At 50.4% G+C, this 16,166-nt stretch overlaps 1 protein-coding gene across 1 annotated transcript in view; it reads right to left on the minus strand.

The window, feature by feature from the left end:
* Positions 1 to 253: 253 nt before the first annotated feature.
* Positions 254 to 16,166, minus strand: part of LOC107151729 (insulin growth factor-like family member 3) — a 130,835-nt gene continuing 114,922 nt past the window's right edge. Inside the window, exon 4 of the mRNA XM_015497104.2 lies at positions 254 to 443. Coding sequence (XP_015352590.2) covers positions 317 to 443 — 127 coding nt within the window. The 3' untranslated portion in view covers positions 254 to 316. The remainder of the gene's footprint in view (positions 444 to 16,166) is intronic.

The raw sequence follows: 16,166 nt of genomic DNA on the forward strand, positions 1-16,166 counted from the left end.
AACCTTTGTCAAAACTCAAGGAATTTTACATTGAAGATCTGTATGTTTTACTACATGCACACTATAACTCAAATTAATAAAAAGACTTAAAAGTAAGCTTCCTTTAAGAAATAGGGGGAGAGTTTAGGGTACTCCTCTTTTCATAACAAACTTTTATTTTTGTTTTGCAGTATTGGGTGTTGAACCCAGGGTCGCTCTACAATTGCGTTACATCCCCAGCCCCTTTAGTTTTTGCTTTGAGACAGGGTCTTGCTAAATTGTTGAGACTGGCCTCAAATTTGCGATCCTTCTGGCCCAGCCTCCTGTGTACCTAGAATTACAGGCATGTCCAGAGACGGAGTAAACGGAACCATGCATACCAAGGGCCCTGTTGGCTCTGCAGCTGTAAACACGTGCTGGTTTCTACCTGGACTGCTGTACCCAGGCTTTGCCACGGTGCTTTCCTGTAAGAGATGGGGGGCCAGATTCAGATCCCTCTGCCTGGAGGCACGGTGTGCACCGCCCAGGTTCTGCCTGAGCTCCACTCGCCTCGCGCTGCTTCAAACGCCCCTCCTATCCGGACCAATCACAGCTCAGCTTCTCCCTGCGGCTACAGCCAATCATCGACCGCCTCCCTCAACAGCTTCATCCAGGGAGAGTGTGCGGACTCTGTCCAGGTTGAGCTGAGTTCTGAGGAGGTGCCCTCACTCTGGCTGCCATCTTCCAGGACAGCCTCTCAGACCAGCACTGTGACGCCTGTCCCCTCCTAGGATTCCCAGGCCCCAAATGTCGGAGACCAGCTCCAACAGGGGGTCTCAGGAGCATACTTCTGGGTGGCCCACGACCTCAGTGTGTTGGGTCAGGCTTGTGGTTTCAACAGGCCCAGCCAGGTTGGTTCAAAGCTGCGGCTGCCTCTGTGGGCCTCCAAGTCCAGAGCCCAGGGGTCATCAGACTCTGGCGGCTGTTTCTTTCTGCCAAGGCCTCCAATCCTTGTCACCTCCTGGCACTGAGTTTTGTCATTCAGAGGGGTGGTGACTCCAACCAAGGGTGCCAGTGGCATGACCTGGGTGACATGGTGCTAGGGGGCTGGACTGCCTTGTCCTCCCTGAACCTCCACCGGAAGCAGAGGCTCCCTGGTCATCTGGTGCAGAGGAACCAACAGAATGTCCCAATGGGGTGTTGGGCCTCCTTTTCTGTATTTGGCTGCGTTAAAGTTAACAGTTTTGACTGATGGACTCTGGGATCTGGTGTTGAGCTCCAGCCCTGGTGGAGCTCCCAAAGGTCACCTGTTGAACTGGTCTCTAGATTTTATCAGGGGTCACTTCTCAGACCTCTGATTGCATACCTATGACAGTCAGGTCTGAAACCTCTTCAGTAGGCTGCTCACTGAGGCCCTTTGGAGGGACTTTGGATGATTTTGAGGGAACTAAAGGGGTGCTAGGTAGGGTGCTTGCTTGATAGTGAATGGGCAGTTTGGCCCATCCCACAAGCTGGGGGTGAGATTCCTTTGTGGGTGAGAGAAGAGAAATGCAGATTCTCTGACATGACAAGCTCATCCCTAGGGTTAAGGGAATCTGGCAAAATCTGCTGCTCTCCTATTGGGTGCATCCAAGTGACCCTCACAAACATGAATCCCCAGTGCAGCCTCCAGGGCCAGGGGACAGATTCCCCCTTCACCCACAGTCACAACCCAGGCCAAGTCCCCACCTCTAAGAAAACCTCAACCTCACCACTACCCTATTCTTTCTCTGCCCTCATCTCCCTCCAGAGAATGTCCCTTCCATATGTTCAAGGTCACTTTCATAATAGTTAGAGACTTAAGTTCCCCCCTTCTATATTGGATAGAACGAGATCAAGGAATTAGATGATTTGAACAACAATATAAAAGTCTGAGATACTGGGTATATGCAGACTACTCCAGTCAACTGAAACATCAGAACACACATTATTCCTAAGGCACCTGGAATATTCTCAGTATGGGTTATACGTTAGGCTACGCATCAACTCTCAATCATTATGAATACATTAGCCATGTCAGATATTTTCTCTGATCACCATGGAAAGAAACCAGAAATCAATAATGATATTAAAACTAGAAAATTGAAATTTTGTGGAAATGGAACAACACCCTTTTAGATAATCAAGGTGTCCAAGGAAAAAAATCAGAAGAGAAATTATAAAATCATGTGAAGAGAGTCAGAAGGAAGACACAACATGCCGGAACTTATGGAAGGCTCTGGAAGCAGAACTCCAAAGGAAACTGACAGGTTTAAATGCAGCATTGTGAAGAAGAGGTCTCAGGTCATTACCCTGAGTCTTAGGACCTAGAGTAGGAAGATAAAGGAAACCCAAAGCTAGCAAAATAAAGAACATAATTCAGAGAAAATCAATAATCCACAGGATGGGCATCTGAACTGACAGATGGGAAAACAGAAAAGAACTCAAATTAATAAATCCAGAAGATAGGGACGTTACTACAACCATATAAAATACGAAGAATTAGAACAGGTGGACATGTAACAAACGAGAATAATGGAGATGCAGTGCACAATTTCCTGGAAACTCACCAACTACCAAAATCAACTCAGGAAGGAACAGAAAATCTGAATAGACCTATGACCAGCAAAGAGTTGATTATTAATCAGTAATCTCCCAAGAAAGAAAATTTCAGGACCAGAGGGCTTCCTGAGTGAATTCCATCAAATATTTAAAATCAATCCTCCACAAGCTTTTCACTAAAAAAAAAAAAGTGGAAGGAACAATTCCTACCTCATTCCACTCGACCACTGTGGCCTGACACTGAAGCCGTATAAAGATATCCCGAGAAAATCATGGATCAATAGCTCCCCTAAATACAGATGCAAAAATGCTCAGCAAAATATCAGCAAATGAAATTCAGTGGCATATTGAAAAGATTGCTCAATAAGAACAAGGAGATCTGTCTCAGAAATGCAAGGGTGTTCTAAACTATCAAGATCAATTGATGTCATAAGTCACATAATACAGGGAATGGGGAAAAATCTACAACCATCTCCATTAATTCCAATACAGCATTTAACAAAAACAAAACCCATCTCTCTCCCTCTCTCTCTCACACATACACACACAAAGAAAAAAAGCAAAACAAAAAACTATCCCACAGAGGAGGAATAGAAGGGCATTGTCTCCACATGGTGAAGGCTTTGCTCTTAGGTTGATAATAAGACAAGACACCTGCTGTGTGCACTTCAGTTAGCAATATATTAGTGGTTGTAGCAGAGTAAAATAGATAAGAAGAACAATGGCATTCAATTGGAAAGGAAGAAGTAAAACAATCTCATCCCAGGGATGACATAATCCTATATGTAGAAAACCCTGAACAATCCAAAAAACATTAGAGGTAATAAATAAATTCACCCAAGTTGTGTGGGGTATTGGATCAACATACCCCCTGGAGTGCAGCTCAGGGGTAGAGCACTGCCTACATATGCAAGGCCCTGGGTTCCATCCCCAAAACTGCAAAAAAAAAAAAAAAAAAAAAATCAGTTCTAGATACTTGCAGTGAGTTATCAAAAGACACTACAAAACATTTCCATTTATGGCAGCATCAAAGAGAATAAAATTTTTAAGGACAAGTTTTACAAGGAGGTGCAAGACTTGTGCATTGAAAACTAGAAAAAAAATGCTGGAAGAAATTAAATAAGAAAGACCTCCATAAATAGAAGAACAGCTCATGTTCATATGTGTTGAAAGATGTCATATTGCTGAGATGGTCACAGCCTCTAAAGCCACCTACAGGTCCAGTGAAACGCCTAGGAAGATCACAACAATCTTTTTTTTTTTTTCCTAACAGAAATGTAAAAGCTGATTCTCAGATTCATATGGAATTTCAAGGAACCCTAAATAGATAACAATATTTCTGAAAAAGGAGAACAAAGTTGGAGAACTCACACTTTCTGGTTTCAAAACTTATCAAGCTACAGTAATCAAAACAGTGCAATAGAGGCAAAGTAATAGACCTATAGTTTAAGTGGATAGTATCAAGAGCACAGAAATAAACCTATGGCCCATTTTTATTTTTATTAGGTTGCCAAAATAACTCAACATGGAAAGCATAGTCCTCCATATATTGTGCTGGGACAAATGGATATCCATTGGCAAAAGCCTGACTTTGGATCTTAACTCACACCATATTAAGATAAAAACAAAAACAAAACTAACTCAAAGTGTATGAAAGATCTAAAAGGTAGGAGTTAAAACCATGACAGTCTGAAAAGATAACTCTTCACAATCTTACATTTGGCAGTGACTTCTTAGATAGTACATCCAAAGAAGAAAGTCAAAAGAAGTAAATAAGTAAATTGGACTTTATCAAAAGACACTATCAACAAATTGAAAAGGCAACCTGCAGAATGGGAGAAAATATTGCAAATTATTTACCTAATAAGAATCTGGAATACACTATAGAGAGTGCCCAAAGAACTTAACACTATTAAAATATCAACAAAGGCTGTGAATTGACAATCTTAAGAAGATACCCAAATCCTCAAAAGGCCTGGGACGAGATGCCAAGAGTCATCACCATCATGGAAATGCAAATCAAAACCACTTGGAATAATTGCATCACACCCCCTTGGAGGGCAATAATTTTAAAACTGGAATTTTAGTGTTAGCAAGAATATGGAAACATTGGTACCTGCATACTTAGTTGGTGCACATGTAGATGGTGTGGCCATTGTAGAAGATAGTTTGTGTGACCCTCAATATGCCAGATAGAATTGCCATGTGAATAAACACTTCTATTCTAGTAAATACCCAAAAGAACTTAAAATAAGTGTTCAGACAAATATTCATAGTAGCATTATTCAAAAGAACCAAAAGGTGGGAATATCTCATATGTCCGCCAATTGCTGAATGCCCAGACAGAATGTGGTATATCCATATAAAGAAATATTATTTGTCATGGGAAGGAATGAAGTACACATACACGGTGCAATGAGAAACATCCTGCTCATTGAAAGAAACAGAGATGATGCATGGTGTAGTATACCATTCTAGTTATAAGAAATAGGCAAAATAGGTAAATAAATGGAGATGAGGCAGAAAACAGATTCATGTTTTCTGGGGACTGGGAGGAAGGTGAATGGGGCTGTGAGTTCCTAATTCCTATGGGGCCTTTCTCTTGTACTGATGAAGATGTTCTGTGCTAGGTAGTGGAGATGGTTCCACATCACGGTGAAATAGCACTGAATCATATATTTTAAAAAGGCAAATTTTGTGAGTGTATTTTACTTCACACACACCTGTGCGGGGAAGGTGGGGGTGAGGAAGAGCAGAAGGATCTGCCCACATCCCTGATACTGGCTGATTTGTTCTGGTTCAAGTACATCGAAGCCCTTGATCAATTCAGTCACTGAAAGGATTTGTTCCATTTTTGATGACAATCACAAACCACCTCTGGGACCTGATTCTCTCTCAAGTGTCAAAACCACAACAGCAAAACCACGATTAACCGTGAAAATTGCTCAGCCGCTGATGTCTAAAGAGCCACCAGGATATAACAGGTTGACTGATGTCAGTTTCAGAGTTCATGGAGAGTCAAAAGATGGAGTGACATTTAAAGAGAAAGTTGAAGAATAAAGAGAGACAGGGGCCAAGGCGGGGGGAGGGGGCGGGCAGCTGGATTATAACAAGGAGCTGTAACAAAGGCCGGTGGGGAGCCATGGGGGGTGTGCAGGCCTTGGTGGGTGGACACCTCCCACCTCCTCAGGGCCTTCCCATGTGCAGGAGCTGGAGCTTCAGACCACCCTTCCTGCAGCTGGGGTTCTGGATGCATCTGAAGCTCTGGGCAGCACAGCGTGGGGTCAGCAGGAGCTTCTGCAGCAGCATCTCATGACAAGCAACAGCTCTCAGTGGCTGAAGGGCCACAGGAGCTGCAGAAGAGGCACCAGGATCCTGGGGCACAGCTCGGCAGATGGTGCTGCTTTCCTTCCTGAGGCTCCTGCAGCCCCAGCCTGTGAAATTCAGGTTCTTAATCCACTGTGTTACCTGGGGACCCAGCCAGGACAGGAGTCAGGCCTGATCATCAGGCCTTGGTCAACACAAGCCCCTTTGCAGACAGCAGGGGCAGTGCCTGAAGTCCTGGTGCTGTGGTTGGAGCACAGGTCTGGCAGCCTCCTCCTGCTCAGCCAGCAGAGGAGGGGCCTCCGTGCCCTGGGAAGCACCTGCCCCTCCCTCTACATACCTGACATTTCCCCATCTTCCTGCCAGTTCCTAGGAGGAACTTCCCGAGGCCAGATGGAAATAACACCCAAGGATGCCAGGAGGTGGATTTATATATCTGTTCCCGTGGAAAGGGGCAAGCCCTGTGGAAGCCTCTGAGAGTAGGAAAGGCCCAGGCTTTACATTCCAGGAGTCCTGCTCTGCCAGCCCCTCCCAGGAGCCCTGGGAACCTCCAGCCTGGTCTCACCCAAGGATGTCTGTGAGCAGGCCCTGCCTGCCCTTCCCAGATGGGCTGGGACAGTGGTGTTGGGGCCCCTGGACTGTAGCTCAGAAGACCTGGGTCCTGGGTCCTGGGTCCAGCCTGTGTCACTGACCAGCAGGGGGAGGTGGGCAGCTAGAGTCTTGCTTGGATCCAGGGAGTGAAATGGAGAAATTAAACAAACGGTCAGGATTTTGTACTGACTTTAGAAATCCAAAGTCTTTATTAGCCATGGGCAGAGGCAGAGTCCCAACACCTGAGGACCAGCTTCCACCAAGATGGCCCTGGTCCTGCTTCACAGAGCTGGACACCCATGCAGACGACAGACCCTGGACAGTGACACCACAGAGCGGGCAGAACAGGGTGGGGACTTGGAGGGCTTGCTGGTGGGACTGGACAGCATTGTGTCCAAGAGGTTTTGACCCCTTGATAAGAGGCAGGGATAGAACTTGAACCCAGGGCTGCCTGACCCCAAAGCCTCGTGACTGCAGCGTCAAGGGCTCTCAGTGTTCACGCAACCCTGGACGGGCCCTGCTGCCCTCCCGCCATCCCAGCCTGTGAGACCCCTGGGCTCTGACCTGACCTCCGTCCACTCTCCTGACTCAGGTGCACAGAGACGGAATTTAGAGCCAAAGGTACATATGGGACTGTTGGGAGGTGCCACATAGGAACCGAGCACCCTTAGCCTTGAGCGATGAGAATGTGGACGTGTGACAAGCCAGCCATGGGCTGTGTGTGTGTGAACTCTGGGCACTGAGCGCACAGGGTGGACTGAACCCACATTGCCCCTCTGTTTGGGGGGTCTTGCTCTGGTCTTTTCAATTGCTCCGCCATGACCCCCACCCAGCTCATGAGATGGGTATGGCCTACCTAGATGCCAGTCAACCTGCTGACAGCAGGCATCACCAAGCTAGACTCAACCCCTGAAACCTGACCCCTTGCCTTATTTGAATGGCTTCTCCCCAATAAAAGGGGTCAGCACGTGCTCCTCGCACTCTCTCTCTCTCACTCTCCCTTTCCACAGACCACTAAGGTCAGAGGAGCCATCACAAGACCCAAAGTAAAAGGTATTTCTCTGTCTCTGGGTGATCATTTTGTGCAGCCCAGTTCACCTGGAGTGACCTTGAGTGTTTAGTCTTGGGAAGCAACATGGGACCCCTCCCCCGTCAGACGCCAGCCCTAGCCCTGCTCTGGGGAAGGGACTCCTGTCACCTGAGCACCAGTGTCCCTGGGTTCATAATCCTTGGTTTTAAAAGCGTGTGTATGTGTGTGTGTGTGTGTGTGTGTCAGGGGCTAGCAATGTGCAGAAAGTCAGTGGGGGGGAATGTAAACATTTTGCAGAATCCCGTGGAAAGTCTTCTTGCCCGTCTCAGTGTGGGGGAGCGAGGACTCCAGGGAGCACCCTGTACCCTCCAGCTTGACAGAGGGGTCTTGGTGTGGCAGAGAGGAGGGCATGCAGGGAGGGGGTCGATGGGGCAGCCCTGACCTCTCCTGGTGCGGGAGGCTCTGATGTCAGATCCACCATGACACATGCGTTTCTGACACTTGCTCCAGGGCCCAGCATGTCCCTGCAGGTTGTGGAAGAAGGCAGGTGATGAAGTGATGTCACCAGCTTATCCTGGGTTATAAAAGGACATGCAGAGAACCACTGCTCACCCACTGACTCTGCGGCCACCAACCTGAGCCATGACTCCCCGAGGCTGCTTCCCGGGTAAGGAGCACAGAGACCTGTTCCCACCAGAGCCCATCTCCAATCCAGGTCACCCACCTGTCCCACCCTAAACCTCCTCCCTATCCCAGGCCCTGCCGGCTCCCACAGGACTCCACCTCAGAAGGACTCCATCCCGACCCCAGTTCTGCCCGTCTCATCCATGGGAGACCCCGTCCATCCGGGCACTCAGCACCAGCCCCTCCTCTCTCCGCTCAGCCCCCTCCAGTCCCAACACCCTTCCAGAACCAGCCTGTGTGGTCTCCGCTCAGCCCCTCACAGCTCGGCCCCCTGTGCCTGCAGCTCCAGCCTCCTCCCCAGTATACTGCCCCCCGCCCCAACCCAGGTCTTGCAAGAGTCCCGCACTCACCTCCCCTTCCCCTGCACAAGACCTTGGGGCAATGGGTGAACGTAGGGCAACGGGTGCCACCTGGGTGCCACAGCCTTCCTGGAGCCTCAGTAGGACAGGGACACCACCTCAGACCCTCCCCTGCCCTGGACAGTCTCCCCAAGGACCCCCAGGGTGACCTCCCTGCCCCCTCACCCCTTCTCTCCACAGCTGCCCTGGCCGCCTGCCTCCTGGTGCTGCTCTGCTCACTCGGAGCCTCAGGTGAGCCCAGGAGGGACGGGGACATCAGTGGGGAGTGTGGTTCCCACAGGACCCCAGGCTGAGACCCACCTGCCCCTCCCACAGGACCCCAGGCTGAGACCTACCTGCCCCTGCCACCTGGCCTCCAGCTCCGTCTCCCCTGTCCCCACAGGAGCCAGCCTGATGCTGTGCCGACCACTCACGAGATGCAGGGACCAGTCCTATGACCCCCTGCGGCACTGCTGCCTCGGGGATGCCCTGGTGCCCCTGGGCGAGACCCGACAGTGTGGCACCTGCAGCTACAGGGTCTGTTTTGAGCAGTGCTGTCCCCGGTGGCCGCTCGGCCTGCAGGAGCCCCTCATGGTGAAGCTGAGGGTTGACAGTTGCTCCTCGCCCCTGGTCCCAGGAGACAAGCTTTGTCGCAGGTGCTGTCCTGCCCCTCCCTGGGCATGTGGGATGCAGGGAATCTGGGGTCTGGCTGCCACTTCTGTCCCTGATGGAGCTTCTCTGCCCTCCTCTGTGTCTGCTGTCTGCCCCCTGCCTCTGTCCATCCACCTGTCCCTTTTCCTCCTGTGTGTTTCCTCCTCCTCTGTCACCTCTCTGTCTCATCTCCACATCTTGGGCCTCCCCTCGAGCTCTCTCACCCCTGCCCATGTTCTGCTGGCCCCTCTGTCCCTGGCTGTCTCTCTCCTGCTCACTGCCTGTCTTTGTCTCTCTGTTCAGTGTCATCAGTGGATCACCAGGCACAAGATGACTCCTGATGCTGTCCCCTGGATGGACCTGGACAGAGGCCTGGGGCCTGGGACAGGGAGGGAGCACAAGACTCTGCACCCATAACACCCAGCCTGCCTCTGCCCTCAGTCGGGTCTAGTCCTCTTTCTATGAGGGTCTTCCTGAGGCTGAGGAGTCCCCAGGGCCACCAAATCCTCAGCATGACCCCATACCTAGCAGGCCGGTTCCCCAGGGCCCTGAGGACCCTCCTCTGACACATTTTAGTACCTGGGTCCTTTTCTGTCCTAGAGGCAAAGCTCAGGGCACTTTATTCTGTCTGCACAGTTCACGTACTGTCACTAGGGAGCTGGGCGGCTGGTGGGTCTTAGATGGTTCCATGGCCCCTTCTCTCTGTATCCTGAGGCAGCTAGCCATCTCCACTCTCCCCTCAATGTGCACAGTTTACCAAGAACCCCCAGGATTTCCTGGATGCACTGAATAAAAGTCACCTCTCAGTCACAGCCTCCAGTTTCTTGCACTGATCTGGACGTGGGGTGGGACAGGTAGGGGAGGTGCCCCACATGCAGGGCTTGGCTTCATCTCTGAGCCAGTGCCAGGTGGATGATTGGGCGATGGGCCTCCTGGTGGGCATGGGGCAAGTGGAGGGTTGAGGGGAGAACAATGTGGGGAGAGGGTGGGGCTGGGCTGTCCTGAGTGTGGACCTGGAGGGGGTCTCTAGCTGCAGGGGAAGGCGCCAAAGCTGGGTGCTCATGAAGAGCCCTAACCAGGAGGTGGGGTGAGGAGGGAAGATGATGGGGAGTTACCTGAACTCTTCCCAGCCCTCTAGGGACAAGGTTGATGTGTGTCACCCTGGCTAGTCCCCCAAACACTCTCCTCAAGCCCTTTGCACCCCGATTCTGCCCAGCTGCCACTGCTGATCCCAACACACCTAGAACCTTTCAGTGTGCCCCAGCCTCTCCCAGGCCCAGGACTGGTCTCCCCAGGCATCCCCCCCCTCAATGTCACAGCATGGAGGGGTGTTGGGACTCACAAACAGCGAGAGTCTCCAAGGGAGTTTCCTTGGAATTAGTCCAAAATGTATCAGGATTCTGGGATTCTGGAAACTGATAGAAGCCTATGCAGTAACAGTAGAGAGACATCAGAGTGGACAGGCCAGAAACCTGTGGCGGTCCCCTCAGAGGAGGGATGGACTGTTCGGGGCCCCCCTGGATCATCTCTCCTGAAAGGTGCAGCGTGGCAGGATCAGGAGAGTTGGGCCTGCAGCCAAAGGCTGTGCAGCCCAGGCCCCTCAGAATGGCCACACCCAGGACACAGCAAGACCTGAGGCTGCAAGAGTGGGGGTGGGAGGGGTGTTTATCTGAGCCCTGTTTGGGGAGACCCCATCCTGGGGGATGTGCAATTGTTTTTGAACATGAAATTATTCTGAAGCCTAAATTATTCCTGAGGAGATGATCTATCACGATTTCAAGGTGCACTCTCTAGACCTGAGCCACAGTCCTGGGCTCCGGGGACAGGGGCAGGATCATGTAGGCAGGAGGGGGGAGGAGGCTGGTTTCAAGGCTCGGGTGGAGGATGCAGGCCCACCACAGGCCGCTCCTCCCCAGAATGTCTCAGCCAGGAAGGGGCTGGAGGGGGTGTCCCATCTTCAGAATGGAGCTAAGGAGAAGATCAGGAAGTGGGGTGGATGGAGAATTGGGGACATGGGACCGGGCTGTGGGTCAAGGCCAATACCCCCATTCAAACCCAGGAGCCAGACCTCACTCTCAGATGCTTGGGGGACACAGGACGGAGCGGGCTGCCTGTGAGTGGAGGACACTCTCTTGGGGACTCAGGACAGCAGCGCTCAGCCTGAGCTCTGGCCCATCCTGTTCTGATGTGTCTCTGGGTTCCACCTCTTTCTTCTGTCATTTCTGTGACCTTCCTGAATTCTTCTTTTGTTTGTAAAATTTCATGTCATCAGGGTTCTTGTTTGGCCTCATTACCACTGTGACAGTAGAAGCAAATGTGACTCCATTTTGTTTTATGACTTCATCCTGTAAAACAACTGTGCCAAGGAAAAGGGTCATGACTGGGGCAAGATATTCTTTTCCTTTTGCTATAGAAACCTTTAAGAACACGGAACTACCTAATGGAGTACTGTTTCTGTAACTAGGGTGACTGGGCTCTGTTTCTGTAACTGGGGTGACTGGGCTAACTGGGATTGGTTAGGCTTCCCTCCGCTTGACTGCACTGTCCTGCTTCTGTAACCTGGCTTGTTGCATTGGCTGGACCCCCGAACATCCCTTTTGTGGTTTTCAGGCTTATAAGGAGTGCCCTTGCAATTGTTTGGGGCTGATCAGGAAAACAGCTTTATGTTCTGGTCAGCGGCCACCGGTGTGCTTCAATAAAGGCTTGATTCGATTATACGTGAGTGGTCTGGAAGTCAGTTTATGAAACCCTGGGACGGAGCTTTAACTATAACATCTGGGGGCTCGCCCTGGATCCATTTCTTCCCTACCTCACGCCAAATTTGCCTCCAATGACGGGCCTTTGGACCTCGGCCCCGGAGTAGAGGGGAGCTCCTCAGAGACCTTCCTCAGCCTCACTCCGAGGACGACTCCAATCCGTCCTAGGACGCTCTGAAAAGCCTCCTGCCGGCTGTCAGATCTGGTGAGTCCACTCCTCTGGGGAAAAGGTCAGATTGGATGCAGTCACTTACACCTTTCCAGGGTCAGGAGGAGACATTGTCACTGTTTTCCTGGAGGCCTCCCTGCGGGGCCTCACCTGTGCCTGGGGGCAGGAGGAGTCATGGTCTCTGCCCCATTAGAGGTCTCCCTGTATGACCTCATCGATTGTTGCTTGTGTCTGTTCTGCTATTTGTCGTTTCTCCAGCGTCTTCTTGCTGTTTGTCATTTGTCCCGTGTCTGTTCCTGTTTGTCTTGTGTTTATCTGTCCGTGTGTTGTGCGCGGGCCCTTTTCTTGCTCTCGTAACCGCTCTTCTTTCATCAGGACTCCTTCGCTCCACCGACATCAGAGGTAAGGAAGCGCTACAGAGATCTCTACCTGGACCCCTTTAACTTGTTTTCCTAACAATTTTCAGGACTTCCAGAGGAGCGCAGCAGAGTATGGAACTACTGTTGATGGTTTCAAATGGAACTACTGTTGATGGTTTAAATTCTATGAGATGGATTGGCCCTCCTTTGTAGTAGGCTGGCCCTCAGAAGGGTCTGTCTTTGGCTATGGAAGTCCATGCTGTAGTTTTCGGGGAGCCCGGTCACCCTGACCAGATTCCATACATTCAGATCTGGGTTGATATTCTAGCCAAAAAGTCTAAATGGCTACAAAAGTGTTTTTCCTAACCTCCCAACCAATCTCACTGCCGGGACTCTGTCCCAGAAACATAAAACTATTCTAGTCACAAAACCCGGACCAGTACCTGAAAGGTCAGGACCACCCCATGTCCTGCCTGCGGCCAAAGAAGAAGAGCCTCTCTCAACTGCTCCCCCGCCACCCTATCCTGACCAAATGCCCCAAGCCACCCCTCAGGCAGAACTGGAACCCCTTATGTGGGGCTTACCCCGGCCCCCCTCGCAGCAAGCTCCCTCTCAGCAGGCCCTTTATGGTTTGCGCGTCCCTTCACTACCAGTGACCTTTATAATTGAAAAAATCAAGATCCCTCTTTTACAGACGAGCACCAAGGACTCATTTCACTCCCAGAGTCCGGCTTTTACACCCACCAGCCCACTTGGGACGATTGCCACATCCAAGGAACGAGAACACCTTAGACAACGCATTAGATGAGAGGCCCCCAAATCCATTATAGGGTCTGAATGGACTTCCCACCGACGACCCGGTACGAATCGATCGCGTATTCCCATCCTTGCACCCTGACTGGGACCCCAGCAGTGACAGAGGTAAGGAGACTCTAGACCAGTCTCGCCAGACTCTATTGCGGGGAGTGCGTGCTGCCGCTTGGAAACCCACAAATCTCTCCAAGGTGAGTGGGACAGTTCAGGGACCTAATGAATCTCCCCCAGCGCGTTCCTAGAACGCCTTTAACAGGCCTGTCTGTATACACCGATTGTCCCTGAAGCTCCCGAAAATCGGAGAGCCATTGACATAGAGACTTTGTCACCCAGTCGGCCCCAGATATCAAAAGAAAGTTACAAAGGCTAGAAGGATTTGAAGGAAAAATGTTGTCCGAATTAGTAGAAATTGCCCAACGGTTCTATAATAACTGAGACCCTCCAGAAGAAAAACAAACCCAGAGATGAACAAGAGTATTACTAGCAGCTACAGGAAACCCTGCACTCCCCACAAGAGGGCAACACGACACCAGAGATCCAAGATTAAATCGGGAACAATGCGCTTTCTATAGAGAGAAAGGACACTGGAAAAACAGATGCTCCTACAAAAACAGAAACCCCAGGTTCCAGCCAAATAAGAAACCACCAAAAGCAGTTCTCCATTTGGGAAATGAGGATGGACAGGGCCTGGGCTCCTTCCAAATAAGTCCCTGGGAGCCCTTGGTTACTCTCACAATCTGGGACAAACCAACAAAGTTTCTGGTGGACACGGGGGCCACTTATTGGGTACTTCAACATTCAGAGGGCCCAATTCCCAAGTCAAAAATCCCTATTCAAGGGGCAACTGGAAAAACTCAACATTGTTCCTGGACTCAGGCTAGGATTACAGACTTGGGAAAAGGAACTATCACCCATTCCTTCCTTGTAATGCCAGACTGCCCCTACCCTTTGTTGGGAAGAGACCTCCTACATAAGTTACAGGCAACCATTTCATTCTTCTTTGATTCTGCAGAATTAAAGCTCTCTCCTCCCACTAAAATCCTAGTAACTTGTCCTCTTGGGGAAGAATACCGACTATTCCCTGAGGAATCTCTAGACACTGAGGTCCTAAAGGACACTGACAATTTGGGACATTTCATCACCCCAGAAGCAGTAATGTCAAACTTCCTCCAAGAATTTCCCAAAGTATGGGCAGAATTCAACCCTTCTGGACTAGCAGCCCACCGCCACCTATCGTTGTCCAGTTAACTAACATTGCCACCACGATTTGAGTCAAACAATACTCCATCAGCCACCAAGCCCAGTTGGGGATCACCCCACATATCAATCGACTCTGGGCAGAAGGAATCTTGGTCCCTTGTAAGTCCTCCTGGAACACTTCATTCTTACTGGGCCAAAAGCCTGGAACTAACAACTACCAACTGGTACAAGACTTAAGGGAAATCAGTAAACCAGTTGAAACTATATACCCCACTGTTCCTAACCCTTATACTCTGCTAAGCCTTCTGTCCTCCGAATATACCAGGTGTATACAGTACTGGACCTCGAAGATGCCTTCTTCAGCCTTCCATTGGCAAAGGTAAGCCAACCCATCTTCGCCTTCAAATGGTCAGACCCAGAAGGGGGATATTCAGGACAACAAACCTGGACCAGACTACAACACAGATTCAAAAATTCCCCCACTCTGTTCGATGAAGCCTTAAGTCATTTTGTGGTTTATAAAATGTTATAACATTTGCTAGGCCAAAGATTATCAAGATCATCTTCAATTGATTGCACTGTTGTGAATGCTTGGACCGTTTTCTAAATCCAGTTTTAGGTGCCACTTAAGCCTCAGGTAGTTTCAGGGACAGGACTGTCCCCAGTGAGGTGTCCACAGGCTTGGCTGGGGTCTGAGTCAGATCTAGCAGTTACTCTGTGAATGCCCAGGAGGGCAGCCTCCTCCTCGGTCACTGAGGGTGATTTGCCCCCATTGCTCAGAGCTCCTTATGTCTGAGAGAGACAGGCCACGCAGGGTGCTCTCAGCAACTGTCACTCACTTCCAGGGTTGCATGGAAACAGACCTGCCCAGTAGCTATACCTGGCACCACCAGCAAAGTTGACGATTCTATTAAACAGCCAGGTTTCTCCATGCTGTCCTCCTTTTCGGATGTATTTCATCGACATCAGAACACACCTCATCATACTGTGAGGGCAGGATTCCTGTCCCTTCTTGGATGCCACAGGCTCTGGGCCCTCCTGCTCAGCTGTTTAAGCAGGAAGCAGAATCTGCATAAGGGGTGTGGGGCTGCTGCAGGTTGGTGGAGGGTCTAAGTGTATTACAGATTCTTGTCCCAAACATCAAGAGGAAGAAAAGCTTCCTGTTTATTTCAGAGAGTTAACAGAGCTCCCTGTAGAGGAATTATTTATGCCTTGACTATGGTGCTGGGTAGCTAGTGAATCTAAGGCCACCTGACCCCAAAGCATCAGTACCCTGCTGTGGATGCTCAGCATGCCCTGGTGATGCCAGCTGCCTTCCCACCAGCTCAACCTCTGACCCCTAGCCCTGTCTTCAACTCCCTCCTCCTTCCACCCCTGGGGCAGATTTGGGATCTCCTTGGGGTCTTGGGCCTCTGATGACTTGAGCTTGTTAACCACAGGTTTCTAGGACGGGAGGTTGTCCATAGAAGTGAAAGTAGAAGTAGGTTGCTGGACACCCTCAGCTGTGTGTTTTGTCAGTCAAATCTGGCAAGGTTTGAGATGGTGGCTTCTGGGTCTTGGACCAGCTGCTGCTCCTGGAGGTCTGGCCTCTGTCCATTGCGGGTCAGTGCCTAGGTGGTGAGGGGACCAGCCATGCTTTGTCCATGTGGTGGATGCCCTGAGAGCCTGGGGGACGCGGAGATGTGTGTGTGGGGTGCTGGCAGTGAATGGCTG

This window comes from Marmota marmota, unplaced genomic scaffold, assembly GCF_001458135.2.
Source record: "Marmota marmota marmota unplaced genomic scaffold, marMar, whole genome shotgun sequence".
NCBI lineage: Eukaryota > Metazoa > Chordata > Mammalia > Rodentia > Sciuridae > Marmota > Marmota marmota.